Below are 27,929 nucleotides of genomic sequence, written 5' to 3' on the forward strand. Positions count from 1 at the left end.
TATTGAGATGGAGTCTCGCTCTGTCACCCAGGCTGGAGTGCAGTGGCATGATCTCGGCTCACTGCAACCTCCACCTCCCAGTTTCAAGTGATTCTCCTGCCTCAGTCTCCCAAGTAGCTGGGATTACAGGTGCGCATCACCACGCCTGGGTAATTTTTGTATTTTTAGTAGAGACAGGGTTTCACCATGTTGGCCAGGCTGGTCTTGAACTCCTGACCTCAAGTGATCTACTCGCCTCGGCCTCCCAATGTGCTGGGATTCCAAGCATGAGCCACCATGCCTGGCCAGACTCAATAAACTGTTACTGGGCTGGGCGCAGTGGCTCACGCCTGTGATCCCAGCACTTTGGGAGGCCGAGGCAGGTGGATCACGAGGTCAGGAGATCGAGACCATCCTGGCTAACACAGTGAAACCCCGTCTCTACTAAAAATACAAAAAATTAACAGGGTGTGGTAGTGGGCGCCTGTAGTCCCAGCTACTCAGGAGGCTGAGGTAGGAGAATGGTGTGAACCTGGGAGGCGGAGCTTGCAGTGAGCCAGATTGCACCACTGCACTCCAGCCTGGGCGACAGAGCAAAACTCCATCTCAAAAAAATAAAAAAATAAAAATAAACTGTTACTGAACAAATGAATGAATGCATACCAAGCAAATCTTACACAGAGGCAGGCAGACACACCAAAATACTCAGACAGAGGCAGAGAGAGCAGTCACAGAGTCGGTTTCTCTAGAGTAATTTGAAGCTCTTGGCTCAACATTTATTGCCCCCTTCCTTTGCTCCTCATGTCCGAGAATGCAACCCTCCCAGATGGGACAGAGTGCTACTGGTACTGGTGGGAGGGGTAGGTGCTGTGTCCATCATACTCATCGGTAGTGAGGCAACGCAGCATGAAATGGCCCAGGTCATGTTTGGAGATGACCCTTGAGGGCCCTCGTCCATCCAGGGTCACTGTGTACGCCCCAGTTAGGGGCTGGTCTCCTGTGAAGTAAAGACAGAGGGGCTGGGTGAAGCAGACACCTTTCCCTTCCCCCAAAATTCGACCCCCAGAAAGACCTTCCCAGGGTGCCTACTGTGTGTCCAGCCTGGGTGGTGTCACAGCCAAGAATGGACTTTCCATATGCAGGTGCTCATCTATATCCTTTGCTTCATTCATTCGAGAAATCCTTATTGATTACCTATTATGTGGCCAGGTGCTGGGCACCCAAGCAAGGGACAAAGCAGACAGGAATCTCCTGCCCTGGCCAGTGGCGGTGGCTCATGCCTGTAATCCTGGCACTTTGGGAGGCTGAGACGGGAGTATCACTCAAGCCCAGGAGCTTGAAACTAGATTGGGCAACACAGGGAGACCCTGAGTCCACTAAAAATACAAAAATCAGCCGGGTGCAGTGGCATGCCCCGGTAGACCCAACTACTCAGGAGGCTAAGGCTGGAGAATTGCTTGAGCCAGGGAAGTTGAAGCTGCAGTGAGCCATGATCGTGACACTGCACTCCAGCCTGGACGACAGAGCAAGACCTTGTATCTAACAACAACAACAAATATACATATATATATAAAATATCTGACAGTAACCAACTAAACTTAGGGATAAAAATATACCATCACCCAAACAGAGACAGGCTGGAATTATGCACAGTATGGAACACACACCCTTGGCTGTGTGTTTCCTTGGGACAAAGCAGACAGGAAGCTCCTGCCCTGGCTGGGCACGGTGGCTCAAGCCTGTAATCTCAGCACTTTGGGAGGCCAAGGTGGGGGGATCACTTGAGCTCAAGAGTTTGAGACCAGCCAACAAGGCAAAACCGCATCTCTACAAAAAATGCAAAAATTCGCTGGGTGTGGTGGCTTATGCCTGTAGTCCTAGCTACTTGGGCAGGAGAATCACTTGAGCCCAGGAGGCGGAGGTTGCAGTGAGCCAAGATTGTGCCATTGCACTCCAGCCTGGGCAACAGAGGGAGACCCTGTCTCAAAAAAAAAAAAAAAAAAAAGGAACACACACCTTCACCCATGTGGCATTCCTGCCCAACATGTTTAATCTGAATCCGTGACAAAACAGCTAGAAAAATCCAGAATGTGGGCCTTTAAAGTCACCTGGCCTGGTTGATGTTATGAGAAACTTAAAGAAAAAGGGCAGGGTGGGTTGAATTTTTTTTTTTTTTTGGATACAGAGTCTTGCTCTGTCACCCAGGCTGGAGTGCAGTGGCACAATCTTGGCTCACTGCAACCTCCGCCTCCCAGGTTCAAGCAATTCTTGTGCCTCAGTCTCCCGAGTATCTGAGATTACAGGTGTCCACCACCACACCTGGCTAATTTTTGTATTTTTAGTAGAGACAGGGTCTCACCATGTTGGCCAGGCTGGTCTCGAACTCCTGACCTCAAGAGATCCACCTGCCTCAGCCTCCCAAAGTGCTGGGATTACAGATGTGAGCCACCACGCTGGCCTGACAGTTGGGGAAATTTTACTATGCAGTAGATACTAAATGATATGACAGAGTAAATGTCACTTTCCTTAGGTGTGATCATGTTTTGTGTGCAAATATCTTTCTTTTAGGAGATGGCTGTCTAGGTATTTAGGAGTGAAGTGTGACAATGTTGCAATTCCTCTCAAATGATTAAGCCAAATATATATATGCATATATTTTTTCACAATATATTCAGCAAAATCTATCTATATATTCATGGAGAGAGAGACAGGAGGAGAGAGGGAGAGAGAACAGGACAAAATGCTAAGCATTGAACCTAAACAAAGGGCTTATGTGTATTCATAAACCTTTAATGCTTTCAACTCGGGAGGTTTGAAAGTTTTCACACACTTGGCTGAGCGCCGTGGCTCACGCCTGTAATCCCAGCACTTTGGGAGGCCAAGGTGGGCGGATCACGAGGTCAAGAGATCGAGACCATCCTGGCCAATATGGTGAAACCCCGTCTCTACTAAAAATACAAAAATTAGCTGGGCATGGTAGCGCACGCCTGTAGTCCCAGCTATTCGGGGGGCTGAGGCAGGAGAATCACTTGAACCCAGGAGGCAAAAGGTTGCAGTGAGCCAAGATCGCGCCACTGCACTCCAGCCTGGCGAGAGAGAAAGACTCTGTATCAAAAAGAAAAAAAAAAAAAAGCCAGGCGTGGTGGCTCATGTCTGTAATCCCAGCACTTTGGGAGGCTGAGGCGGGCGGATCACGAGGTCAGGAGATCGAGACCATCCTGGCTAACACAGTGAAACCCCATCTCTACTAAAAATACAAAAAATTAGCCAGGCGTGGTGGTGGGCGCCTGTAGTCCCAGCGACTTGGGAGGCTGAGGCAGGAGAATGGCGTGAACCCGGGAGGCGGAGCTTGCGGTGAGCCGAGATTGCGCCACTGCACTCCAGCCTGGGCAACAGAGCAAGACTCCGTCTCAAAAAAAAAAAAAAAAAAAAAATTAGCCGGGTGTGGTGGGGGGTGCCTGTAGTCCCAGCTACTCAGGAGGCTGAGGCAGGAGAATGGGGTTTCACCATGTTAGCCAGGATGGTCTTGATCTCCTGACCTCGTGATCTGCCCACCTCGGCCTCTCAAAGTCCTGGGATTACAGGCGTGAGCCACCGCACCCGGCCATTAATATCTATCTTTTCTTGTGTTTTTCTTTTTTTTTAGACAGGGTCTCACTCCATTGTCCAGGCTGGAGTACAGCAGCTCTATCGCAGCTCATTGCAGCCTTGATCTCCTGGGCTCAAGCCATCCTCCCGCCTCCCAGTAGCTGGGACCACAGGTGTGTGCCACCACGCCCAGCTAATTTTTTTTTTTCTTTTTTTTTGGAGAGATAAGTCTATGTTGCCCAGGCTGGTCTCAAACTCCTGGGCTGAAGCGATCCTCCCATCTTGGCTTCCCAAAGTGATGGGATTACAGGTGTGAACCACCATGACTGGCCTATCTATCTATCTATCTATCTATCTATCTATCTATCTATCTAATCTCTATCTCCCATACTAGAAATGTAAGCCATGGCCGGGCATGGTGATGCAGGCCTATAATCCCAGCTACTCAGGAGGCTGGGGCCCCAGAATCCATGGACATAATAGATTAAACCATTAGCCAGTGGTAATCCCCTCAACCTTCAATCCCTCACCATTCCCCAGAGGGGAGAGTCCCAACCCTCTAATCCAGCCTTAGTCTTTCTGGTGACCAGACCTGAAGCTGCCTAGGGGCTGCCAGCTCTCAGTAAACTCATTAGCATAGAAAAAGACATTTATCATTTTGGAGATTCTAAGGATTTTAGGAGTTGTATGCCAAGAAACAGGGATAAAGGCCAAATATATATGTCACAATATCATAGGAAGGTTTGCAATTTTAGGGTGGTCAGGGAAGGCCTTGCAGATATCCCCAGAGGGCAGAAGGGAACAGGCAGATGGCATTGGTGCCACCAGGTCCCTGCCCTGCTTACCTATGTGTGGCGGCATCACAGCCACGTACTTCAGGCCTGATTCCTGCAGCACCTTGTGCATCCGGATGTGGTCATCGGTCACAGCCTGCAGTCGTGGGGGCACCTTGGTAGGGTCCCAGAGCAGGAAAGCTGGAGGGGAACACAGGGCAGGATCAGCCTGGGCTCTCTTATCTTTTTTTTTTTTTTTTGAGACAGAGTGTCGCTTTGTCACCCAGGCTGAGTGCAGTGGTGCAATCTCGGCTCACTACAAACTCTGCCTCCTGGGTTCAAGCAATTCTCCTGCCTCAGCCTCCCCAGTAGCTGAGATTACAGGTGCACACCACCAGGCCTGGCTAATTTTTGTGTTTTTAGTACAGACAGGGTTATGCCATGTTGGCCAGGCTGGTCTCAAACTCCTGACCTCAGGTGATCCACCTCCTCCACCTCCCAGAGTGCTGGAATTACAGGCATGAGCCACTGCGCCCAGCCAAGGGCTCGCTTGTCTTGATGCCAGGACAAAACCCTGCCATGGCTCACCATTGCTTTCCAGTTGCAAAAACAGGGGAGTCCTCTGGGCCTCCTCTTTCCCTCACACCCCAGGTAAGAGCTGTCTACTGATCACAATAATTCCAAATCTGACCTCTTCTCACTCCGCCTGGTCCTGTCCACTGTTACCTCTTGCCTGGACCAGCCCAGCAGCCTGCTCTCTGGTCTCTCAGCCCCTCCTTCCCTCCTCTCAAGGAGCCCGTGAACACCCCTGTCAGTTCACATCCATAGCTCCATCTCACTCAGGATAGAAGCAAAGTCCCCATGGCCAGCCCTCAAGGCCCCACCTGATATGGCCCCATCAGCTCTCTGACATCCCTGCCTACCACTCTCTCTTACACGCTTCTGCTCCAGCCAGGTTCTGCCTGCCAGCCTTGGCAATGTCTGATTCCTCTGCCCCTGATGCATTTCCCTCTTTTTTATTTTCTCTGAGACGGTCTCATTCTGTTGTCCAGGCTGGAGGACAGTGGCGTGAACACCACTCACTGCAGCCTTGACTTTCTGGGCTGAAGTGATCCTCCTGTCTTAGCCTCCTGAGGAGCTGGGACCACAGGGGCGAGCCACCAAACCCCACTTTTTTTTTTTTTTTTGAGACAGTTTCCCTCTTGTCACCCAGGCTGCAGTGCAATGGCGCAATCCCGGCCAAGCCTGGCTAATTTAAAAAAAATTTTTTTAGGCCGGGTCTGGTGCCTCACCCCTGTAATCCCAGCACTTTGGGAGACTGAGGAGAACAGATCACCTGAGGTTAGGAGTTCGAGACCAGCCTGGCCAACATGGTGAAACCCCGTCTCTACTAAAAATACAAAAATTAGCCGGGCGTGGTGGTGCATGCCTGTAGTCCTAGCTACTCAGGAGGCTGAGGTTGGAGAATCGCTTGAACCCTTGAGGCGGAGGTTGCAGTGAGCCGAGATCGCGCCACTGCACTCCAGCTTGGGAGACAGAGCAAGACTCCATCTCAAAAACAAAGCAGAACAAAACAAAACAACAACAAAAAAACAAAAATTAGCCAGGTATCGTGGTGCATGCCTGTAATCCCAGCTATTTTCAGGAAGCTGAGGCAGGAGAATCCCCTGAACCTGGGAGGCAGAGGTTGCAGTGAGCCGAGATCGTGCCATTGCACTCCAGCCTGGGTGACAGAGCAAGACTCCGTGTCAAAAGAAAAAGAAAAAAAAATTTTTTTGTAGCGATGGAGGTCTTACCAAGTTGCCCAGGCTAGTTTTGAACTCCCGGGCTTAAGCGATCCTCCCACCTCGACCTCCTAAAGTACTGTGATTACAGGTGTGACCCAGGACTCTGCCATTTCCCTCTCGTAGTCACATGGCTCCCTGTTTTCTTTGCAGACTTTGCTCAAAGGTCACCTTTCCATGCAGCTTTTCTTGACTGTCCTGTTTAAAATCGCAAAATCCCGTCTCCCCCAGCGCAGTTTACCAATCCCTTTTCTTGGGGCCTTGTTTTCTCCCTAGGACCCTTCCCCTGCCACCACACCCTAGAGTTATCCTGTGACTCTATCACATTTCCTGCTCCAATCCCAGCCCTTAGAAGCATCTGGAACATTGTAGGTACTTACTGAATATTTGTTCAGGAATTAGCTTTCAACAAGCTATAACTTGGCCAAGCTATACCAGCTGACATTTATAGAACTTTTACCTCAAGCTAAGAACTATGCTAAATATTTTTAGGAGCAGTTTGGTGAATAGTTAAAGAGCTTGGGTTTTGCCTAAAGTCAAGTTCTGGATCGACCACTGGCCAGCTTCCTGTTTCCTCATGTGCAAACTGGGATGATATAAATTGTTCAAAGCCTGGGCAGAGTGGCTCACACCTATAATCCCAGCACTTTGGGAGGCTGAGGTAGGAGGATCAGTTGAGCCCAGCAGTTCTAGACTCACCTGGGTATGATGGTGAGACCCGTCTCTACAAAAAATTAAAAAATTAGCCAGGCGTAGGGATCCACACCTGTGGTCTTAGCTTCCTAGAAGGCTGAGGCGAGAGGATCGCTTGAGCTCAGGAGTTCGAGGCTGCAGTGAGCTGTGATTGCACCACTGCACTCCAGCCTGGACAATAGAGCAAGACCTTGTCTCAAATAAATAAATAAATAAATAGTTTGAGTAATGTTAGTGGTTATAAAAAGGTGTGTCACAGAGACCAGCCTGGGCAACATAGCCAGACCCTTTTAAAATTTAAAAAAAATTTTAAAAATTAGATGGGCATGGTGGCCCATGCCTGTGGTCTCAGCTATTCAGGAGGATCCCTTGAGCCTAGGAGTTGGAGGCCGTAGCGAGCTATGATCACATCATGCTCACTGCAACCTCCACCTACAAGTTTCAAGTGATTCTCCTGCCTAAGCCTCCTGAGTAGCTGGGATTACAGACGTGGGCCACCACACCCGGCTAGTTTTTGTATTTTTGGTAGAGATGGGGTTTCACCATGTTGGCCAGGCTGGTCTCGAACTCCTGACCTCAAGCGATCCACCTGCCTTAGCCTCCTAAAGTGCTGGGATTACAGCGTGAGCCACTGCGCCTGGCCTAGGATTTCCTCTTTACAGATGAGAAAACTGTGGTGCAGAGTGTGAAGTGGGTTTTTTTTTTTTTTTTTTTTTTTTTTTTTTTTTTTTTTTTTTGAGACGGAGTCTTGCTCTATCACCCAGGCTGGAGTGCAGTGGCCCGATCTCGGCTCACTGCAAGCTCCGCCTCCCGAGTTCACGCCATTCTCCTGCCTCAGCCTCTCCGAGTAGCTGGGACTACAGGCGCCCGCCACCACGCCCGGCTAATTTTTTTGTATTTTTAGTAGAGACAGGGTTTCACTGTGGTCTCGATCTCCTGACCTCGTGATCCGCCCGCCTCGGCCTCCCAAAGTGCTGGGATTACAAGCGTGAGCCACCGCGCCCGGCCAGTGAAGTGGGTTTTTGTCTGCAGCCTCCAGTCTCCAGTTCACAATCTCAAATCCAGTCTCTAACTTACCCTCGGTTTCTTTCTTTTTTCTTTTTCTTTTTTTTTTTTTTTTTTGAGGCAGTCTCGCTCTGTCGCCCAGGCTGGAGTGCAGTGGTGCCATCACGGCTCATTGCAACCTCTGCCTTCTAGGCTCAAAGGATCCTCCACCTAAGCTTCCCAAGTAGTGGGGACCACAGGTGTGTACCACCACACCCAGCTAATTTTTTGAATTTTTTTTTGTAGAGATGGAGTTTTGCTATGTTGCCCAGACTGGTCCTGTACTCCTGGACTCAAGCAATCCGCCCACCTTGGCCTCTCAAAGTGCTGGGATTACAGGCGTGAGCCACTGTGCCTGGCCTTACTCTGGGTTTCTTTCTAATCCTCTCAGATGCCTCCATAAAAAACAATCCTCCCCAAGCCCTAATGGATAAACTCCAAGCTCCTCAGATGACAAAAATCTTTCTAATCTTTTACCTTGACATTTGAATATGGAGGGAAGATTAAACTCTAATAATTAAAGGCTGGAAGATAATTAAAGTGTGACAATAGCACTGTGGTGCTGGAAGAGAAAGGTCCTTTTTCTTGGGACTTGCCGAAGGTGTCTGTAGGTGTGCAACTCCATTTCAAATGGTTTAGGAAGTCCAGGCGCAGTGGCTCATGCCTGTAATCCAGCGCTTTGGGAGGCCAGATCACTCGAGGTCAGGAGTTCTAGACCAGCCTGGCCAATATGGTGAAACCCCATCTATACTAAAAATACACACACACAAAATTAACCAGATGTGGTGGCAGGCACCTGTAATCCCAGCTACTCAGGAGGCTGAGGCAGGAGAATCCCTTGAACCCAGGAGGTGGATGTTGCAGTGAGCCGAGATCACGCCACTGTATTCCAGCCTGGGTGACAGAGTGAGACTCCGTCTCAAATAAAAACAAACAAAAAACCCAAATAGTTTAGGAGAACAAAAACAAAATCTATTTGTGTATGTGTATGTGCATAGATAAACCAATTACAAAACACAATCACAATTTTAAAATCAGGAATATGGCTGTTGGTCAGGTGCGGTGGCTCAGGTGTAATCCCAGCACTTTGAGAGGCTGAGGCCGGCGGATTGCTTGAGTCCAGGAGTTCGGGACCAGCCTGGGCAACATGGCGAAACCCTATCTCTACCAAAAATACAAAACTTAGCCAGCCTTATAACCCAGTCTCAAAATAAATAAATAAATAGATAGACAGATACAAACTTAAAAGAAGAAAAGGAATATGGTTGTTCACAGGACTATTAACTTTTCTGTTTAAAAATTTTTATAATAAAAAGTTAAAAAGTATATTGAGGACCTACACACTGAAGTAAGCAGCCATGATGTATGTAAGCTAACTTCAAATGGGTCAGAAAAAAAACACTGTGTGTCTGTGAACAGAGGATGGTAGGTGTCCTGGTGTCGTTTCAATTTTTCTGTAAGTTTAAGATCATTTCCAAATGAAAAGTTAAGCTGGACTCAATGGCTCATACCTGTTGTCTCAGCTATTTGAGTGGCTAAAGTGAGGGGATTCCTTGAGCCCAGGGGTTCAAGGGTACAATGAGCTATGATCAGGCCACTGCACTCCAGCCTGGGTGACAGAGTGAGACCTTGTCTCTTTGTTTTTTTTTAATTAAAAAAAAAAAAATCCTGGCACACCTGAGACTTTAATATTTAGAAAACAATCTAAACAAAAAAAAAAATGAAAAAAAGAAAGCAAATTAAATCAATTTTACAGGTTTGTCTTTTTCATGGAAGCAAAACTTAACCACTTAAATTGGTTTTTAAGACATGGGAGAGTCTGGACGTGGTGGCTTATACCTGTAATCTCAGCACTTTGGAAGGCCGAGGTGGGAGGACTGCTTGAGGCCAGGAGTTCAACATCAGCCTGGCCAACATGGCGAAACCTTGTCTCTACCAAAAATACAAAAATTAGCAAGGCATGGTGGCAGGCGCCTGTAATCCCAGCTACTCAGGAGGCTGGGGCAGGAGAATCACTGCAGGCCACGATCTTGGTCCCAGGCACCATGAACCCGGGAGGTGGAGTGGCAGTTGCAGTGAGCTGATATCACACCACTGCACTCCAGCCTGGGCAATGGAGTGAGACTTCATCTCAAAGAAAAAAGACATGGGAGAAAAAATAAAAAAAAAATTAACAGCAGACCATTCCAATCTGCAAACAAAAGTAAGACCTTGTCTCTACAAAAATATCAAAAAATTAGCCAGGTGTGGTGGTGCATGCATGCCTATAGTCCCAGCCGCTTGGGAGGCTGCAGTGGGGAGGATCACTTGAACCCAGGTTGAGGCTGCAGTGAGCCATGGTTGCGCCACTGCACTCCAGCCTGGGTGACAGAATGTCTCAAAAAAAAAAAAAAAAAAAGTGAACCATTCTGAAATCGCAAGTTTACTTGTGTATTACTTTTCCACTTCAAAGCTTGAGGAAAAAAGCCATAAATGATTTTGCTTCCTACCCTCCAACTAGGTCTGGCCTCCAGGCCTCTTTGCTTGCTTTGTCCTCTGCCTGGAGTGTAATTACAATCATCAGGCAGCCCTCCCTCATGTCACGTCCCTTTCCAGGGAGGCAATTTGTGTCATGAAACACAATTGAGGTCAGGAGTTCGAGACCAGCCTGGCCAACATGGTGAAACCCTGTCTCTACTAAGGATACAAAAATTAGCTGGGCGTGGTGGTGCACGCCTGTAGTCCCAGCTACTTGGGAGGCAGAGGCAAGAGAATCACTTGAACCCAGGAGGCAGAGGTTGCAGGGACCCAAGATCACGCCACTGCACTCCAGCCTGGGCATCAGAGCAAGACTCCATCTCAAACAAACCTCAAAATAACTAAAAATAAATAAATAAATAATTATACAGGACAACTATTTGCTTAATGTCCGTGTCCCCATAATCGGGAGCTCTGTGAGGGCAGAGACCTAGTATAGATCCACAGCTCTATCACTTCCTCTGGGAGGCCCACCCTGACCTCTCTCAGCCTGAGCCAGACGCCTCCTCTGTGCTCCCATAGTCCTGTAGTTTCTCCCATTGTGGCCCTATCCCCTCTGCCTGCCTCCCCCATCCCAGCTCTGATGATCTGGATGTCAGCTTGATCATGGATCTGTTTACCACCTCTCTCCTATCTGTGAGACTTGTGTGTGCAGGGCCCAGGGCTGTACAGGTCACCACTGTGTCCCCAGCATCACCCAGTAAGGTTCAGGCACACAGCTGGTGCTCAGTAAATGCACAGTAACATGGAATGGCTTCAGCGTCACCTTTCAGAGGCCCCTGGGCTGCCTCCCCAGTACCCCCCAGTTCAGCCCCACCTCCATGATCCCACCACCCACCCGAGGTGCAGGCCACGACCTTGTCCACACCATGAGCCTTCATGGCTGCCACAATGTTCCGGGCGCCCTCGGACATCACTGTCGTGGGACCTTAGAGGGGACAGAGAGTGGCTGTCACTGGTGGGCGGCGGCGGCGGCAGGGGTGGCAGGGGCGGGGCCGGGGGCGGGGGTGGTGCTGGGGGCCGAGGTGTAGGGGAAGGCCGTGGGCAGAGGGGGGGCTCAGTACTGAGGTCATTGCGGGTGCCCAGCAGCACGATGACAGCGTCCTGCCCAGCCACGGTCTTGTCCACATCGGCTGCCTGCAGAACGTCCCCCACTACCACGTGGGCCGGCTGGGGCCCCTCTGATGGCAGCCTGGAGGAGTCCCGCACCAGCACTGTCACTTCGTAACCTGTGGGCAAAGAGGAGCAGAGAGCCTGGTCAGTGGGCTTGTGGGCTGGCACTCTTGGGCTCCAGGGGCTGGGTCCTAGAAGCCACCATGAACTCTCAAATCCATCCCCTCCTCTGTTCTGGGGAAGTGGTCTTCAAACATTTTTGGTTTTTTGTTTTTGTTTGTTTTGTTTTTGAGACAGAGTCTTGCTCACTTGCCCAGGCTGCTGTGCAGTGGTGCAATCACAGCTCACTGCAGCCTCAACCTCCAGGGTTCAACTGATCCTCCCATCTCAGCACCCCAAGTAGCTGGGACCACAGTGCGCACCACCACACCCAGCTAATTTTGCAATTTTTTGTAGAGAAGGGGTTTTGCCATGTTGCCCAGGCTGGTCTTGAACTCCTGGGCTCAGGTGATCTGCCTGCCTCCGCCTCCCCATAAGCCACTGAGCCGTGGCCTTCAAACATTTTTGCTGGCATACCTACAATTGATGCTTAGTATTGGGCTGATTATTAAAATAGACCATACCTTGGCCAGGCACGGTGGCTCACGCCTGTAACCTCAGCACTTTGGGAGGCTGAGGCGGGCAGATCACCTGAGGTCAGGAGTTTGAGACCAGCCTGGACAACATGATGAAACCCCATCACTACAAAAATACAAAATTAGCCGGGCATGGTGGCACATACCTGTAATCCCAAGTACTTGGGAAGCTGAGGCAAAAGAATCATTTGACCCGAGAGGCGGAGGTTGCAGTGAGCAGAGATTGAGCCAGTGCACTCCAGCCTAGGTGACAATGCGAGACTCTATCTCAAAAAAAAAAAAAAAGACCATATCTTCACGATAATTCATAAATAATCTGAACTGAAGCCTCCAAGCACCACACCCTACAACTTCCTTACCTTCTATTTATTATTATTATTATTATTTTTTTTTTTTTTTTTTTTTTGAGACGGAGTCTCGCTCTGTCGCCCAGGCTGGAGTGCGGTGGCGCGATCTCGGCTCACTGCAAGCTCCGCCTCCCGGGTTCACGCCATTCTCCTGCCTCAGCCTCTCTGAGTAGCTGGGACTACAGGCGCCCGCCACCACGCCCGGCTAATTTTTTTGTATTTTTAGTAGAGACGGGGTTTCACCGTGATCTCGATCTCCTGACCTCGTGATCCGCCCGCCTCGGCCTCCCAAAGTGCTGGGATTACAAGCGTGAGCCACCGCGCCCGGCCTATTATTATTATTTTTTGAGACGGAATCTCACTCTGTAACCCTGGCTAGAGTGCAGTGGCACAATCTCGGCTCACTGCAACCTCTGCCTCCAGGGTTCAAGCGATTCTTCTGCTTCAGCCTCCTGAGTAGCTAGGACTACAGGCACGTGCCACCACACCTGGCTATCATTATTAATTTTTTTGAGATAGAGTCTCACTCTGTTGCCCAGGCTGGAACACAGTGGCATGATCTCAGCTCACTGCAACCTCCGCCTCCCAGGTTCAAGCGATTCTTCTGCCTCAGCCTCCTGAGTAGCTGGGACTACAGGCGCATGCCACCACATCCAGCTAATTTTTGTGTTTCTAGTAGAGATAAGATTTCACCATGTTGGCCAGGCTGGTCTTGAACTCATAACCTCAGGTGACCCACCCACCTTGGCCTCCCAAAGTGCTGGGATTACAGGCGTAAGCCACTGTACCCAGCCAGCAACTTCCCTACCCTCTAACAACTAAAGGGTTAATGCAGGCATTGCACTGGTCTCTGTCTCCCATCCATGGTCCTGGAAGAAATTGAGGTCCTGAGGAGGACATGGGTTGCCTACAGACTGACCAGTGCTGGGATTGGTCCTAGCCCCTGCTGCCTAGCCTTACTGCTGGGAAGCCCAGCCCTCCTTTAGTGGTCATTAAAGATTTTTAATATTGTCTTAGTATGTTCCTTCCCAAAAGAATTTTGGATAATTTTGTTTCTCTTCAACACACACACACATTTTAAAGTTCACAACTGGCCGGGCGCGGTGGCTCACGCTTGTAATCCCAGCACTTTGGGAGGCCGAGGCAGGTGGATCACGAGGTCAGGAGATCGAGGCCACGGTGAAACCCCGTCTCTACTAAAAATACAAAAAATTAGCCGGGCGTGGTGGCGGGCGCCTGTAGTCCCAGCTACTCGGAGAGGCTGAGGCAGGAGAATGGCGTGAACCCGGGAGGCGGAGCTTGCAGTGAGCCGAGATCGCGCCACTGCACTCCAGCCTGGGTGACAGAGCAAGACTCCGTCTCAAAAAAAAAAAAAAAAAAGTTCACAACTAACACATTTCTTCCTTTGTTTTAAACATTGGCAAAGGATGTTAACATTTGGATATACTGTAATAGCAACATATATATATATATATTTAGAGACAGGGTCTTGCTCTGTTGCCCAGGCTGGAGTGCAGGGGCGCCAATCATAGCTCACTGTAACCTCAAATTCCTGGGCTGATGCCTATTATAATCCCAGTGCTTTGGGAGGCCAAGACAGGAAGATTGTTTGAGGCCAGGAGTTTGAGACCAGACTGGGCAACATAGTGAAACCCCGTCTCTGCAAAAAAATAAAAAAATCTAACCAGGTGTGCTGGCGCAACCTGTAGTCTCAGCTATGCAGGTGGCTGAGGCTGTAGTGAGCTATGATTGCACCATTGCACTCCAGCCTGGGCTACAGAACGAGACTCTGTCTCAAAAATAAAATAAAATAAAATAAAATAAAATAAAATAAAATAAAATAAACAAAAAGTTTAGGCTACTACCTGGCACAGAAATAAGAGCTACCGGGTGCTGGGTGCGATGGCTCACGCCTGTAATCCCAGCACTTTGGGAGGCCAAGGCAGGTGGATCACCTGAGGTTGGAAGTCCAAGACCAGCCTGACCAACATGGGGAAACCCCGCCTCTACTAAAAATACAAAATTAGCCAAGCATGGTGGCGCATGCCTGTAATCCCAGCTACTCGGGAGGCTGAGGCAGGAGAATCGCTTGAACCCAGGAGGTAGAGATTGCAGTCAGCTGAGATTGTGCCATTGCACGCCAGCCTGGGCAACAAGAGCGAAACTCCGTCTCAAACAAACAAACAAACAACAACAACAATAAACACAAAAAACAAAAAAAACCCAGAAAGATACAATAACAAAATTTAAAAAAGAGATGGGGTTTTGCATGTTGGCCAGGCTGGTCTCGAACTCCTGGGCTCAAGTAATCTGCCTGGCATGGCCTCCCAAAGTGCTGGGATTACAGGCATGAGCTACCGAGCCTGGCCTATTACACCTTTTAACCATTTTGTGACTGTATCTCCTGGCCTGGTCCAGGCCTACGTCTCCTTCCTGGTCCCTTTCCTGGGTCCTCCCTGGGCTCTGGGACCCAGTCCTGCCCTCTCCAATCCATATTCCACACAGCAGCCAGACAGAGTTTTCCACAGTAATATTTAAGTGCCTCCCTGCTCAGTTGCCTCCCGCAAGCCTGAAATGCACTGTGATAAAACCCATGCTCCTCATGCCAGCCTTCCAGGCCCCTCCTCTCCAGCCTCTGCTGCTGAAGCCTCTGCCCTCTTTACCCATAGCACCTTTTTTTTTCTTTCTTTTGAGACGGAGTCTCGCTCTGTCGCCCAGGCTGGAGTGCACTGGCACAGTCTCGGCTCACTGCAACCTCCATCTCATGGGTTCAAGCGATTCTCCTGCCTCAGCCTCCTGAGTAGCTGTGATTACAGGCACCTGCCACCATGCCTGGCTAATTTTTTTGTATTTTTAGTAGAGATGGGGTTTCACGATGTTAGCCAGGCTGGTCTGGAACTCCTGACCTCGTGATCCACCTGCCTCAGCCCCCCAAAGTGTTGGGATTACAGGCATGAGCCACTGCACCCAGCCCCAACTGCTCTTCTTTCGGTTCCTCAAATGCATGGTGCTGCTTCCTGCCTCCTGGACTTTGCACGTGCTGTGCCCTCTGCCTGGAACACCCTTTACCCTCTTTACCTGGTCCCCCCAGTAACTTGTACTTCCTCTGTCACAGCCCTCTTTATGCTGACCTGCAGCAAACCAAGCACCCTGTGGGTCCAGGGACTGTGTCATATTTTCTGCCATCTCCCTGAACCCTTATAAATACAAAAGCACAGGCATTACTGCCCCAGGGACCTCGGTCCAGACTCCAGCTCTGCCACTTAACAGCTGAGGAACCTCATGCAACCTCTTCCGTGATTGGACCTCAGCTTCCTCATCTCTGAACTGAGGATCACAGCACCAGCCTCCCCATGCTATGTGACCACCTTTCATAGAGGAATGACACAAGATCTGTGCTGCCCTCACACATGGGGGAGCAGCAGGGGCTTGCATGAGGCCAATATGGGCATTCTTTCTTTCTTTCTTTCTTTTTTTTTTTTTGAGACGAAGTCTCACTCTCTTGCCCAGGCTAGAGTGCAGTGGCGCAATCTCAGCTCACTGCAACCTCCGCCTCCCAGGTTCAAGCGATTCTCCTGCCTCAGCCTCCAGAGTAGCTGGGATTAAGGTGTGCGCCACAACCCCCGGTGAATTTTTTGTATTTTTAGTAAAGATGGAGTTTCGGCCGGGCGCGGTGGCTCACGCTTGTAATCCCAGCACTTTGGGAGGCCGAGGCGGGCGGATCACGAGGTCAGGAGATCGAGACCACGGTGAAACCCCGTCTCTACTAAAAAATACAAAAAATTAGCCAGGCATGGTGGCGGGCGCCTATAGTCCCAGCTACTCGGAGAGGCTGAGGCAGGAGAATGGCGTGAACCCGGGAGGCGGAGCTTGCAGTGAGCCGAGATCGCGCCACTGCACTCCAGCCTGGGCGATAGAGCGAGACTCCGTCTCAAAAAAAAAAAAAAAAGATGGAGTTTCACCGTGTTAGCCAGGGTGGTCTCGACCTCCTGACCTTGTGATCTGCCTGCCTCGGCCTCCCAAAGTACTGGGATTACAGGCGTGAGCCACCACACCTGGCCAATGTGGGCATTCTTTAACTGCTATTGTATTGGTTAAAATGAACCCTAGTATATTGTAGGTATTATTATTATCATTGTATTATTATTTTATTTTATTTTATTTTTGAGATGGAGTCTCACTCTGTCACCCAGGCTGGAGTGCAATGGCATGGTCTTGGCTCGCTCACTGCAACCTCTGCCTCCTGGGTTCAAGTAATTCTCCTGTCTCAGCCTCCCGAGTAGCTGGGACTGTAGGTGCATGCCACCACACCCGGCTAATTTTTGTATTTTTAGTAGAGATGGGGTTTCACTATGTCGGCCGGGCTGGTCTTGAACTCCTGACCTCGTGATCTGCCCGCCTCATCCTCCCAAAGTTCTGAGATTACAGGCGTGAGCCACTGCGCCTGGCCCATTGTATTATTAGTAGAGACGGGGTTTCACCATGTTGACCAGGTGGTCTCAAACTTCTGACCTCAAGTGATCCACCTGCCTCAGCCTCCCAAAGTGCTAGGACTACAGGCATGAGCCACTGCACCCAGCTATTATTATTATTTAAGAGACAGAGTCTCGCTCTGTTGCCAAGGCCGGAGTGTGCAGTAGTGGGATCATAACTCACTTCAGCCTTAACCTCCAAGGCTCCCACCTCCCACCTCACCCTCCCGAGGAGCTGGGACTATAGGCATGCACTACCACGGCTAGTTTGTATATACATATTCAGAAGCAGGTTGCTGCAGTCTGAATGTTTGTGGCCCTTCAAAATTCATATGCTGAAACCTAATCTCCAAAGCAATTGATTGTATTGCTTCTAATAGGGCTTTTGGGAAGTGATTAGGTCATGAGGGCTCTGTCTTGAGAATAGGATTATTGCTCTATAAAAGAGATCCCTGAGATTGGGAATGGTAGTAAAAGGAGTTAATAAAAAAAAAAAAAAAAAAAGCTGGGCGTGGTGGCTCATGCCTGTAATCCCTGCACCATCGGAGGCTGAGGCAGGCGGATTCCTTGAGCCCAGGAGTTCAAGACCAGTCTGGGCAACATGGCGAAACCCCATCTTGACTAAAAACATAAAAATTAGCTGGGCATGGGCCATGTACCTGTAGTCCCAGCTACTCAGGAGACTGAGGCATGAGAATCACTTGAACCTGGGAGGCGGAGGGTGCAGTGAGCCAAGATCATGCCACTGCACTCCAGCCTGGACAACAGAGAGACATTCTGTCTCAAAAAAAAAAAAAAAAAAAAAAAAATTTTAACACAACTTACATTAAATTTAGAGAACCACACATGGCTTCTGGCTACCATACCAAAAAGCACTGTTTTAGAATTCACAGATTTTGGCTGGGCGTGGTGGCTCATGCCTGTAATCCCAGCACTTTGGGAGGCCAAGGTGGGTGCATCACCTGAGGTCAGGAGTTCGAGGCCAGCCTGGCCAACATGGTGAAAACCCATCTCTACTAAAAATGCAAAAAAATTAGCTGGGTATAGTGGCATGTGCCTGTAGTTCCAGCTACTTGGGAGGCTGAGGCAGGATAATCATTTCAACCTGGGAGGTGGAGGTTGTAGTGAGCCAAGATGGTGCCACTGCACTCCAGCCTGGGTGACAGAGCAAGACTCTGTCTCAAAAACATAAATAAATAAGTAGAATTTGGCCGGGCGCGGTGGCTCACGCCTGTAATTCCAGGACTTTGGGAGGCCGAGGCGGGCGGATCACGAGGTCAGGAGATAGAGACCATCCTGGCTAACACGGTGAAACCCTGTCTCTACTAAAAATACAAAAAAATTAGCTGGGCGTGGTGGCGGGCGCCTGTAGTCCCAGCTACTCGGGAGGCTGAGGCAGGAGAATGGCTTGAACCCGGGAGGCGGCGCTTGTAGTGAGCTGAGATCACACCACTGCACTCGAGCCTGGGCGACACAGCAGGACTCCGTCTCAAAAAAAAAAAAAAAAAAAATCTCAGCCATCAATACAAAAGATTTCATTGCCTAACCTGGTGTACACAAACCCATACATATATAATTAAAATGAGTTTCACAAAACTAATACTTTAACATGTGATATATTTTGATACTATGTCATCATTTGTTACCCTATATTGTTGATACACGTTGTGACCATATGTTTCAGGTCTCACTATAACTCACAGTTTGAGAAGAATCGGGTTGCAACAACCCTGCAAGGTAGGTATCATTATCCTGTCCACATTGATGGGGAAACTGAGGCAATTTTAGGCAACCGGGCCAGGATCACACAGCTAGTAGGTAGAGAAGGTTGAATTTTTACCTAAGTAAGTCTGATCCAGAGACTGCAAAATTCAATGCTAGTCTAAGTACTTCCTATATAAGATCTCATTTAATTATCCCAAGAGCCCTAGGGCAAGTACTACCAGTTTTGTCATGATCTTACGCATATCTAGGTACACAGATGACAAGGCATTTGGTCACACAGGCTGTAAGCCGCAGAGCTGGTGACTTGAATGTGGGCAGGCTGGCACCAGAGTTCATGCCTGTCAAGACTCTTGGCCCTACAGAACCATTGTAAACTCCAGTTAATCCAAGCCCTTTCTCCCTCCCTCCCTCCGTCCTTCCCTCCTTCCCTCCCTTCCTTCCTTCCTTCCCTCCTTCCCTCCCTCCCTCCCTTTCTTCCTTCCTTCTTTCCTTTCATCTTGCTGTGTCGCCCAGGCTGGAGTGCAGTGGTGCAGTGATGCAATCTTAGCTCACTGCAACCTCCCAGGTTCAAGCGATTCTTGCGCCTCAGCCTCCCGAGTACCTGGAATTACAGGCACATACCACTGTGCCCAGCTAATTTTTTTTTTTTTTTTGAGACAGAGTTTCGCTCTTGTCGCCCAGGCTGGAATGCAGTGGCGTAATCTCGGCTCACCACAACCTCTGCCTCCCGGGTTCAAGCTATTCTCCTGCCTCAGTCTCCCAAGTAGCTGCGATTACAGGCGCCCGCCACCATGCCCCGCTAATTTTTCGTATTTTTAGTAGAGATGAGGTTTCACTATGTTGGCCAGGCTGGTCTCGAACTCCTGACCTCGTGATCCACCTGCCTCAGCCTCCCAAAGTGCTGAGATTACAGGCGTGAGCCACCGCACCCAGTCTCTTTTTCTTTCTTTTTATGTATTTTTTTTAAATTTTAGAGACAGGGTCTCACCCTGTCACCCAGGCTGGAGTGCAGTGGTGCAAACATAGCTCACTGTAGCCTTGAACTCCTGAGCTCAAGCAATCCTCCCACCTCAGCCTTCTGAGTAGCTGGGACTACAGGCATGCATCACCACGCCCAGCTAATTTATTTTTATTTTTTATATTTTTGTAGAGATGGGGTCTTGCTATGTTGCCCAGGCTAGTCTCAAACTCCTGGCCTCAAGCCATCCTCTCGCCTTGGCCTCCCAAAGTGCTGGGATTATAGGCATGAGCCACCGTGCCTGGCCAGCCCTTCCCTTTGCTGACCGGGACAGCAAAGCTGAGAGCTGGGAAGAGATTTTTCACAGCCACAGCTCTGAAGCTCCCTAGGCTCCAGTTCTTAACCCCCTGAGTGCAGTCCCAGCTATGACCAGCAGGGTGGGCGAGTGGAATTCGGTGGAATTAGTGGATTTCCAGGTGACTCAGCATCTCTCAACTTCTCTCTCTTACTTCCTTCTCCATTACTCCCGAATAAATGCTTATCAGCAAACTGGTTTTTACAGAGAGGCCCACAGCTCCCCACTCTCCACAAGTCAAGATCCTCACGGGGTCTCCCAGGGGAAGGGGAGAGTTATGGACCTAGTGAAGAACTTTCAGAGTCCCTCCAAGGGAGACAGCAGAGTGGGGTCCTGGTGGCCTCCACCCTTTTGGGGCACGCAGATAGTCAATATCTTCAGCGTCCCCAAGGCCTGTGCAAGGGTGGGGCCCCATATCTGGAAGTCCCAGGCCCAGCTGGGAGTTGGTCAAGTCTGGGCTGTGGGGGCAGGGAGTGCTGGGGGATGGTTATCCCCCTTTCTGCCCTCTCTCCTGGGGCAACTCCAAATTTTCAGCCCTCATTGACTTTCCCAGGACTGCTGTCCCCAAGTCTTCACTCATGTCTCTCTGTGACTCCTTCCTGTTAGGTACTCACAGCAACCTGCCCCCCCAACTTTTTCAGTTTCCAGCCTGGGGACTTGTGGTGGTTAAGAGCATGAGCTGAGTTCAAATCCCAGTCCTGTCAGTTAACAGCTGTGCGATATTGGGCAAGTCACTCTCTGGGTCTCAGTTTTCTCATCTGTCAAGTAGGCTGATACTAGTTCCCACTCCATTTTGAAAGCTCTCATGTGAAGAGACGACAGAGCACAAGCTCGGCTTAGTAAATCCTCTCTGGGAGTGCGAACAACCACCACCACAACCACAATAATGACAACCTCATTGCATAAGAGCCCTGGACTTACACACGACTGTGCCATTGGAGTCCTCCCGGGGGCTCCCGGGGCCAATTCCTCTCTGGCTTGGACTCACATAAACTTGGATCTCACATCTTTCCTCATTTCTGCCCCCGCTGCCACTTGCTTTGGCCCCTGAGTCCTCATACACCTGGCTGGGGCGCTCACGGCCCCATTCAGCCTCGGCCCGGCCCCACGGTGCCCCTTCCTAAAGTTCTGCCCGTCTGTCCCGTGACATGCCCCTCCCGCCCCGGCTCATGCCTGCTTGCACCGCCTGCGCCAGGGTGGTGAGCCCGGTCTGGCCAGTGGCGCCGAAGATCGCGATCTTCTTGACGGCCATCCTGCGAGATCGTAGGGGTGCAAGGCCTCAGAGTCTCGGCACGCGCGGGAATCCACTGGCTGCTGGGCGGTGCTCTCTGCCCTACTCAAGCAGGAACAACGGGGCGGAGCTGGCTCGAAGGGCCACACCTCAGCCCCGCTCCGTCCGCGGTTCAGGTCAAGGGGCGGGGCCTAACGCGGGTGGGCGGGGCAGGAGTCAGCTTGCATTCGCTCACCGCCCAGCACCGCCCTCTCTGCCCGCCACTTAGACTAGAAGGCGGGGCCACAGAAGGCCACGCCTCCACATAGCAACAAATGGAGTGGACGGAGCCGAGATAACTTGTCACTCAGCGCCCTGCCTCCGCACTCCACCTCCCGGAGAGGGGCGGGGCCAGGCGAGCCACGCCCACAGCCTCTCGTAGCTCACGCCCCCTCTCCCAGAGCCTGGAGCGGATCTGGGGCGCACTCTAAGCCCCAGGGCCTCCCACAACCGGCAAGGGGAGAAAGTTAGGGAGGACAGAGTGTGTGTGCGCACTTGCATGTAAGATACTGTGTCACGGCGTACCTATGCACTTATATGACCCTGTGTGACTCAGTGACCGGGAGGGCAAGCAGGACTGTGGGTGACACCTTGTGTCATCCTCTGAGTGTGATCCCGTGTTACAGTGTGACTACACGTGCGTGATACCACGTGTGGCAGGCATTGATTCTGTTCTTTTGTGACCTTGTGGTGACACCGTGGGTGACACTGCGTCAGCCTGTACGATAGGGTGTGGGACGTGTGAGGTGTGCTACATGGAAGCGTGAGACTATTAGACTGTGACAGTGTGTGACACCACATGTCTCGTGTAAGGATGTGTGACACCGGGACCCCATTCGAGTGTGTGGCTGTGGGTGTCTGTGTTGCGCTGCTGTTTGTGACCCCCTGTGACTATGATGTGTGAGGTGCGGTGGTGCAGCATGTGCGGGTCGACTGCTGTGAAGGTTCGAGTGTGTAGAGTGTGTGATACTGTGGCTGTGAAGCTGTGCGTGATGTGTGGGCCTATGACACTGTTTGTGATTGCCAGGGAGTGTGCGGCTGTGTGTGACAGGTGCATTTGTGTGTGACGCTGCGTGGGCGGTGGTGACCCTATTGGATCTGTGTGGTGGTGGGTGACACCGTTCCAGTGTGGACGCCGCGTGTGATGGCGTGAGGGTGTGACCCCGTGAGACCCCACAGGAGGGAGTGACGGCGCGCGAGCGCGTGGATTCGGGGGTGAGTTTGTGCGCCGAGGCCCCCGCGAGTATGGCAGCGTGGCGAGCGTGACCCCGTGGGAGTGTGCAGCGCGTGACGCCGCCGTGCCCGCGCGAGTGCAGCCGTGCACCCCACGCCGCGGCCGGGTGTGACTGCGCGTGGGCCTCGGGCGGCGGGCGCGGGGCCCGCGGCCGGGAGGGGGTCCCGGGGGCGCGCTGAGCTCGGCGGCGGCGCGAGAGAGGGAGGCGCGGCGGCGCATGCGGATCTGACTGAGCCGCGGGCCGGCGGGGCCGAGCTGAACCGGGCTGGGCCGGGCCGGGCCGGGCCAGGCCGGGCCAGGCCGGGCAGCGGACGCCGACAGGGAGGGCGGTCGGTCGCGGCGAGCAGCGGAGACAGCGACGCTGGCGGCCGCGGGCCCAGGTGAGCAGCTAGGGGGGCCGACAGCCCCTCCCCCAAGCATGTCCCCACCTGGCGAGCATCCCTCCTCCGCGCGCGCGGGGCATGGCTGGAGCCCCGGGTCTCCCCGGCTGGAGGGAGGCAAAGGGTCGAGGGCAGGACGAGTCCCCAACCCCCTACCCGGTCTAGCTTCCGCGCCACGCGTGGGTCTTACCCCCAGGCCTTGTCCTTCCCAGGCCCCCTCCTTGGGCGCAGTGTCTGGACCGCAGGGAGAGAGGCGCGGCCTGGGAAGGGTTAAAGCCTCTGATGCCACCGCAGCCCAGAGCCCCACCAGCCTTTGTGGGGGGGGGGTGGGGCGGGGGAGCTCGCAGGACACCGCTTCCCGGCTTCCCTATTACCTGCTCCCTTGCTTCCCATTCAATCGCGTTACGGCCAGAGCTGATCCTCGGCCTGGCCAGAGGGCTAACAGGAGTGCTAAGGGCCTCCGCATCTCTAAGTGTCCTCCACTGAAGAAAACAGTTGTAACCACCGTTTAACAGGGAGGGAAACTGAGGCACAGAAAGGCCAAGTTAAAGATACTCGGTTAAAGATACAGCAAGAATAAAGCAGAACTTGAACTCATTTCTGTCTGACTCCAGAAGAGGCAAATCGATTTGCTGAGATATGTGAGGAAAAAATGAAGAATAATGCAAGGAACATGTATCGAGGGCTTGCAGTGTACCAAATACCATGATCCCTGCGTTAATAACTTACCTCTTCAAACACTGCTAAGAAACGGGTACGATTATCATTACTTTTTTTTTTTTTTTTGAGACGGAGTTTTGCTCTTGTTACCCAAGTTGGAGTGCAATGGTGCGATCTCGGCTCACTGCAACCTCTGCCTCCCGACTTCAAGCAGTTCTCCTGCCTCAGCCTCCTAAGTAGCTGGGATTACAGGCATGAGCCACCACGCCTGGCTAATTTTGAATTTTTGGTAGAGATGGCGTTTCACTATGTTGGTAAGGCTGGTCTCCAACTCTTGACCTCGGGTGACCCATCCACCTCCTCGGCCTCTCAAAGTGCTGGGATTATAGGCCTGGCCTACCCTTTTTTTGTGTGTGTGACAGAGTTTCACTCTGTCATTCAGGCTGGAGTGCAGTAGGTTGATCTCAGCTCACTGCAACCTCCATCCCCCAGGTTCAAGCAATTCTCCTGCCTCAGCCTGCCGAGTAACTGGGACTACAGACACGTGCCACCACGCCTGGCTAATTTTTGTATTTTTTTTAGTAAAGACAAGGTTTTGCCATGTTGGTCAGGCTGGTCTCGAATTCCTGGCCTCAAGTGATCCACCTACCTCGACCTCCCAAAGTGCTGAGATTACAAGCATGAGCCACCGTGCCGGGCCATCATTACTATTTTGCAGATGAACAAACTAAGGCCCAAAGAGTGGAAGTATTTCAGCCAAGGTCACACAGGTGGTAGGTAGCTGTGTGCTCACTTTCACTTTTCCATGGAAGGAGGGAAAAACAAAAATGGATTTGGGACTGGGCACAGTGGCTCACATGTGTAACCCCAGCACTTTGGGAGGTTGAAGTGGGCAAATAGCTTGAGCCCAGATGTTTGAGACCAGCCTGAGCAACATAGTGAGACCCCATCTTTACAAAAAATACAAAAATTACCTGGTCATGGTGGAACTTGCCTCTAGTCCCATCTACTCAGGAGGCTGAGGTAGGAGGATCGCGTGAGCGCAAGAGTTGGAGGCTACAGGGAGCTATGATTGCGTCACTGCACTCTAGCCTGGGTGATAGGGCAACACCTTGTCTCAGAAAAAAAAAAAAAAAGGATTTCAGTGTGTCCCCCTAAGGGACAATTTCCACTCTACTCACTCTACTGACCAAGACTTAGACCCTGCCTTCCTAGAATTCAGTGGGTTGGCAATTGTCTGGGTCTTTTGAGGACATTGATCTCCCAACTTCCTCCTTTGTTAGTCTTTTTTTTTTCCTTTTTCTTTTGAGAAGGAATCTTACTCTGTCGCCCAGACTAGAGTGTAGTGGCACAATCTCGGCTCACTACAACCTTCCCCTCCCGGGTTCAAGCAATTCTCCTGCCTCAGCTTCCTGAGTAGCTGGGATTATAGGCACCTGCCACCTTGCCCAGCTAATTTTTGTGTTTTTAGTAGAGATGGGGTTTCGCCATGTTGGCCAGGCTGGTCTCGAACTCCTGATCTTGTGATCCACCCGCCTCAGCCTCCCAAAGTGCTGGGATTACAGGTGTGAGCCACTGCACCCAGCTGTTAGTCTTAGAATCAGGCCTGGGGGCCCAGAAGGTAGAGGAGATACATCTCATGTCACTTAACCCTTTAAATTTCTTTTTTTTTTTTTTTTTTTTTTTTTTTTTGAGATGGAGTCTCACTCTCTCACCCAGGCTAGAGTGCAGTGGTGCGATCTCAGCTCACTGCAACCTCTGCCTCCTGGGTTCAAGCAATTCTCCTGTCTCAGCCTCCCAAGTAGCTGGGATTACAGGCATGCACCACCATACCTGGCTAGTTTTTATATTTTTAGTAGAGGTGGGGTTTCACCATGTTGGCCAGGCTTGTCTGGAACTCCTGACCTCAGGTGATTCACCCACTTTGGCCTCCCAAAGTGCTGGGATTACAGGTGTGAGCCACCATGCCTGGCCAATTTCTTCTTTTTTCAAATAATTTTTTGTTTTCTATTTTTTTATTTTCATTTGATTTAATTTTATATTTTCTGAGATGGAGTCTCACTCTGTCGCCCAGGCTGGAGTGCAGTGGCGCGATCTCAGCTCACTGCAACCTCCATGTCCCAGGTTCAAGCGATTCTACTGTCTCAGTCTCCTGAGTAGCTGGGATTACAGGTGCACAACGCCATGCCTGGCTAATTTCTTATATTTTAGTAGAGATGGAGTTTCACCAAGTTGCCCAGACTGGTCTCGAACCCCTGAGCTCAGGCAATCCACCCGCCTCGGCCTCCCTAAGTGCCAGGATAACAGGCATGAGCCACCGTGCCTGGCCTATTTTTATTTTTTTATTTTTGTTTGAGACGGAGTCTCACTCTGTCGCCCAGGCTGGAGTGCAGTGGTGCCATCTTGGCTCACTGTAACCTCTGCCTTCCCGGGTTCAAGCGATTCTCCTGCCTCAGCCTCCTGAGTAGCTGGGATTGCAGGCATGCACCACCATGCCCAGCGCATTTTTGTATTTTTAGTAGAGATAGGGTTTCACCATGTTGGCCGGGCTGGTCTTGAACTCCTGACCTCAAGTGATCCACCTGCCTCGGCCTCCCAAAGTGCTGGGATTATAGGTATGAGCCACTGTGCCTGCCCCCTCCACTTTAATTTTTTTTTCTTCTTTTTTTTTTTCTCTTGAGAAGGAGTCTTACTCTGTCGCCCAGGATAGAGTGCAGTGGCACAATCTCAGCTCACTGCAACCTCCACCTCCTGGGTTCAAATGATTCTCCTGCCTCAGCCTCCTGAGTAGCTGAGATTACAGTAGCCCGCCACCACGCCCAGCTAATTTTTGTATTTTCAGTAGAGACGGGGTTTCATCATGTTGGCCAGGCTGGTCTCGAACTCCTCACCTCGTGATCCGCCTGCCTCGGCCTCCCAAAGTGCTGGGATTACAGGCAGGAGCCACTGTGCCCGGCCCCATTAATGCAAACATTCTATCACCTTTTTTTTTTTTTGAGACGGAGTCTTGCTCTGTCTCCCAGGCTGGAGTGCATTGGCATGATCTCGGCTCACTGCAGCCTCCACCTCCCAGGTTCAAGCGATTCTCCTGCCTTAGCCTCCTGAGTACCTGGGATTACAGGTGCGCGATACCACGCCCAGCTAATTTTTGTATTTTTTTTTTTTTTTTTTTTTTTTTTGAGACGGAGTCTCGCTCTGTCACCCAGGCTGGAGTGCAGTGGCGCAATCTCGGCTCACTGCAAGCTCTGCCTCCCGGGTTCACGCCATTCTTCTGCCTCAGCCTCTCCGAGTAGCTGGGACTACAGGTGCCCGCCACCATGCCTGGCTAATTTTTTTGTATTTTTACTAGAGACGGGGTTTCACTGTGGTCTCGATCTCCTGACCTCGTGATCCGCCCGCCTCGGCCTCCCAAAGTGCTGGGATTACAAGCGTGAGCCACCACGCCCGGCCTAATTTTTGTATTTTTAGAGACAGGGTTTCACCATGTTGGCCAGGCTGGTCTTGAACTCCTGACCTCAGGTGATCCACCCATCTCAGCCCCAAAAAGTGCTGGGATTACATGCATGAGCCACTGCGCCTGGCCCTATCATCTATGTTTGAATCCTAGCTACTTACTGGCTGTGTAACCTTGGAAAAATAGATCAACTCCTCTGTGCCTCAGTTTTCTCCTCTGTAAAATAGGTGTAATAATAGCCAACTGTTAGGGAACTAAATTTGTGGAAATAATAAGACAATGTACATGAAGTACTGACCACAGTGCAAGTGTTCAATATGTTCATTATTGTTATTAGTGCATTACAGAACTCTATTGTTCTAATAATAACAGTGACAATTTGCTGAGCCCTAATATGTGCCAGGGGCTAAGCCATGTGTTTTATCACATCCTGTGAAGTGGTGAGGGTGAACATTATTATTATTATTATTTAGAAATAAGGTCTCGCCATATTGCCCAGTTTGGAGTGCAGTGTCACTATTATAGATCACTGTAGCCTTGACTTATTGGGCTCAAGCCATCCTCCTGCCTCAGCCTCCTAAATAGCTGGGACTACGGGTGGCAACCACCACATTTGGCTAATTTTTAAATTTTTTTTAAAGACAGTTTCTGGCTCTGCTGCCCCGGCTGGAGTGCAGTGGCACTATCTTGGCTCACTGCAACTTCCACTTCACAGGCTCAAGCCATCCTCACACCTCAGCCTCCTGAGTAGCTGGGATTACAGGCACGTTGCCACCACATCCAGCTATTTTTTTTTTTTTTTTTTTTTTGAGACAGAGTTTCGCTTTTCTTGCCCAGGCTGGAGTGCAATGGCATGATCGTGGCTCACCGCAACCTCCGCCTCCCGGGTTCAAGTGATTCTCCTGCCTCAGCCTCCCGAGTAGCTGGGATTACAGGCATCCTCCACCT

At 50.8% G+C, this 27,929-nt stretch overlaps 2 protein-coding genes across 2 annotated transcripts in view; one reads left to right on the top strand and one right to left on the bottom strand.

Annotated features, from left to right (window-relative positions):
* Positions 1-719: 719 nt before the first annotated feature.
* On the bottom strand, positions 720-21,395 carry BLVRB (biliverdin reductase B). Its single transcript, XM_030797444.1, has 5 exons — positions 21,157-21,395; positions 11,443-11,607; positions 11,217-11,306; positions 4,413-4,541; positions 720-976 (listed from the first exon to the last, which is right to left on the bottom strand). The coding sequence occupies exons 1-5, from the start codon at positions 21,233-21,235 to the stop codon at positions 819-821; spliced, it is 621 nt and encodes a 206-aa protein (XP_030653304.1). The 5' UTR covers positions 21,236-21,395; the 3' UTR covers positions 720-818.
* Positions 21,396-22,508: 1,113 nt separating this feature from the next.
* Positions 22,509-27,929, top strand: part of SPTBN4 (spectrin beta, non-erythrocytic 4) — a 113,174-nt gene continuing 107,753 nt past the window's right edge. The window contains exon 1 of the mRNA XM_030797442.1: positions 22,509-22,867. The gene's annotated coding sequence lies outside the window, so the exon portion shown is untranslated. The remainder of the gene's footprint in view (positions 22,868-27,929) is intronic.

This window comes from Nomascus leucogenys, chromosome 17 (genome assembly GCF_006542625.1).
Source record: "Nomascus leucogenys isolate Asia chromosome 17, Asia_NLE_v1, whole genome shotgun sequence".
In the NCBI taxonomy this organism is placed as follows: domain Eukaryota; kingdom Metazoa; phylum Chordata; class Mammalia; order Primates; family Hylobatidae; genus Nomascus; species Nomascus leucogenys.

What these genes read in the sequence shown, in the direction of transcription:
- BLVRB (XM_030797444.1), bottom strand. Translation starts at nt 21,235, where the DNA reads ATGGCCGTCAAGAAGATCGCGATCTTCGGCGCCACTGGCCAGACCGGG. An exon ending in GGTCGTGGCCTGCACCTCGG is followed by an intron (nt 4,542 to 11,216) that starts GTGGGTGGTGGG and finishes GTTCCCCTCCAG; the next exon opens with CTTTCCTGCTCTGGGACCCT. An exon ending in TGTGATGCCGCCACACATAG is followed by an intron (nt 977 to 4,412) that starts GTAAGCAGGGCA and finishes TTTACTTCACAG; the next exon opens with GAGACCAGCCCCTAACTGGG.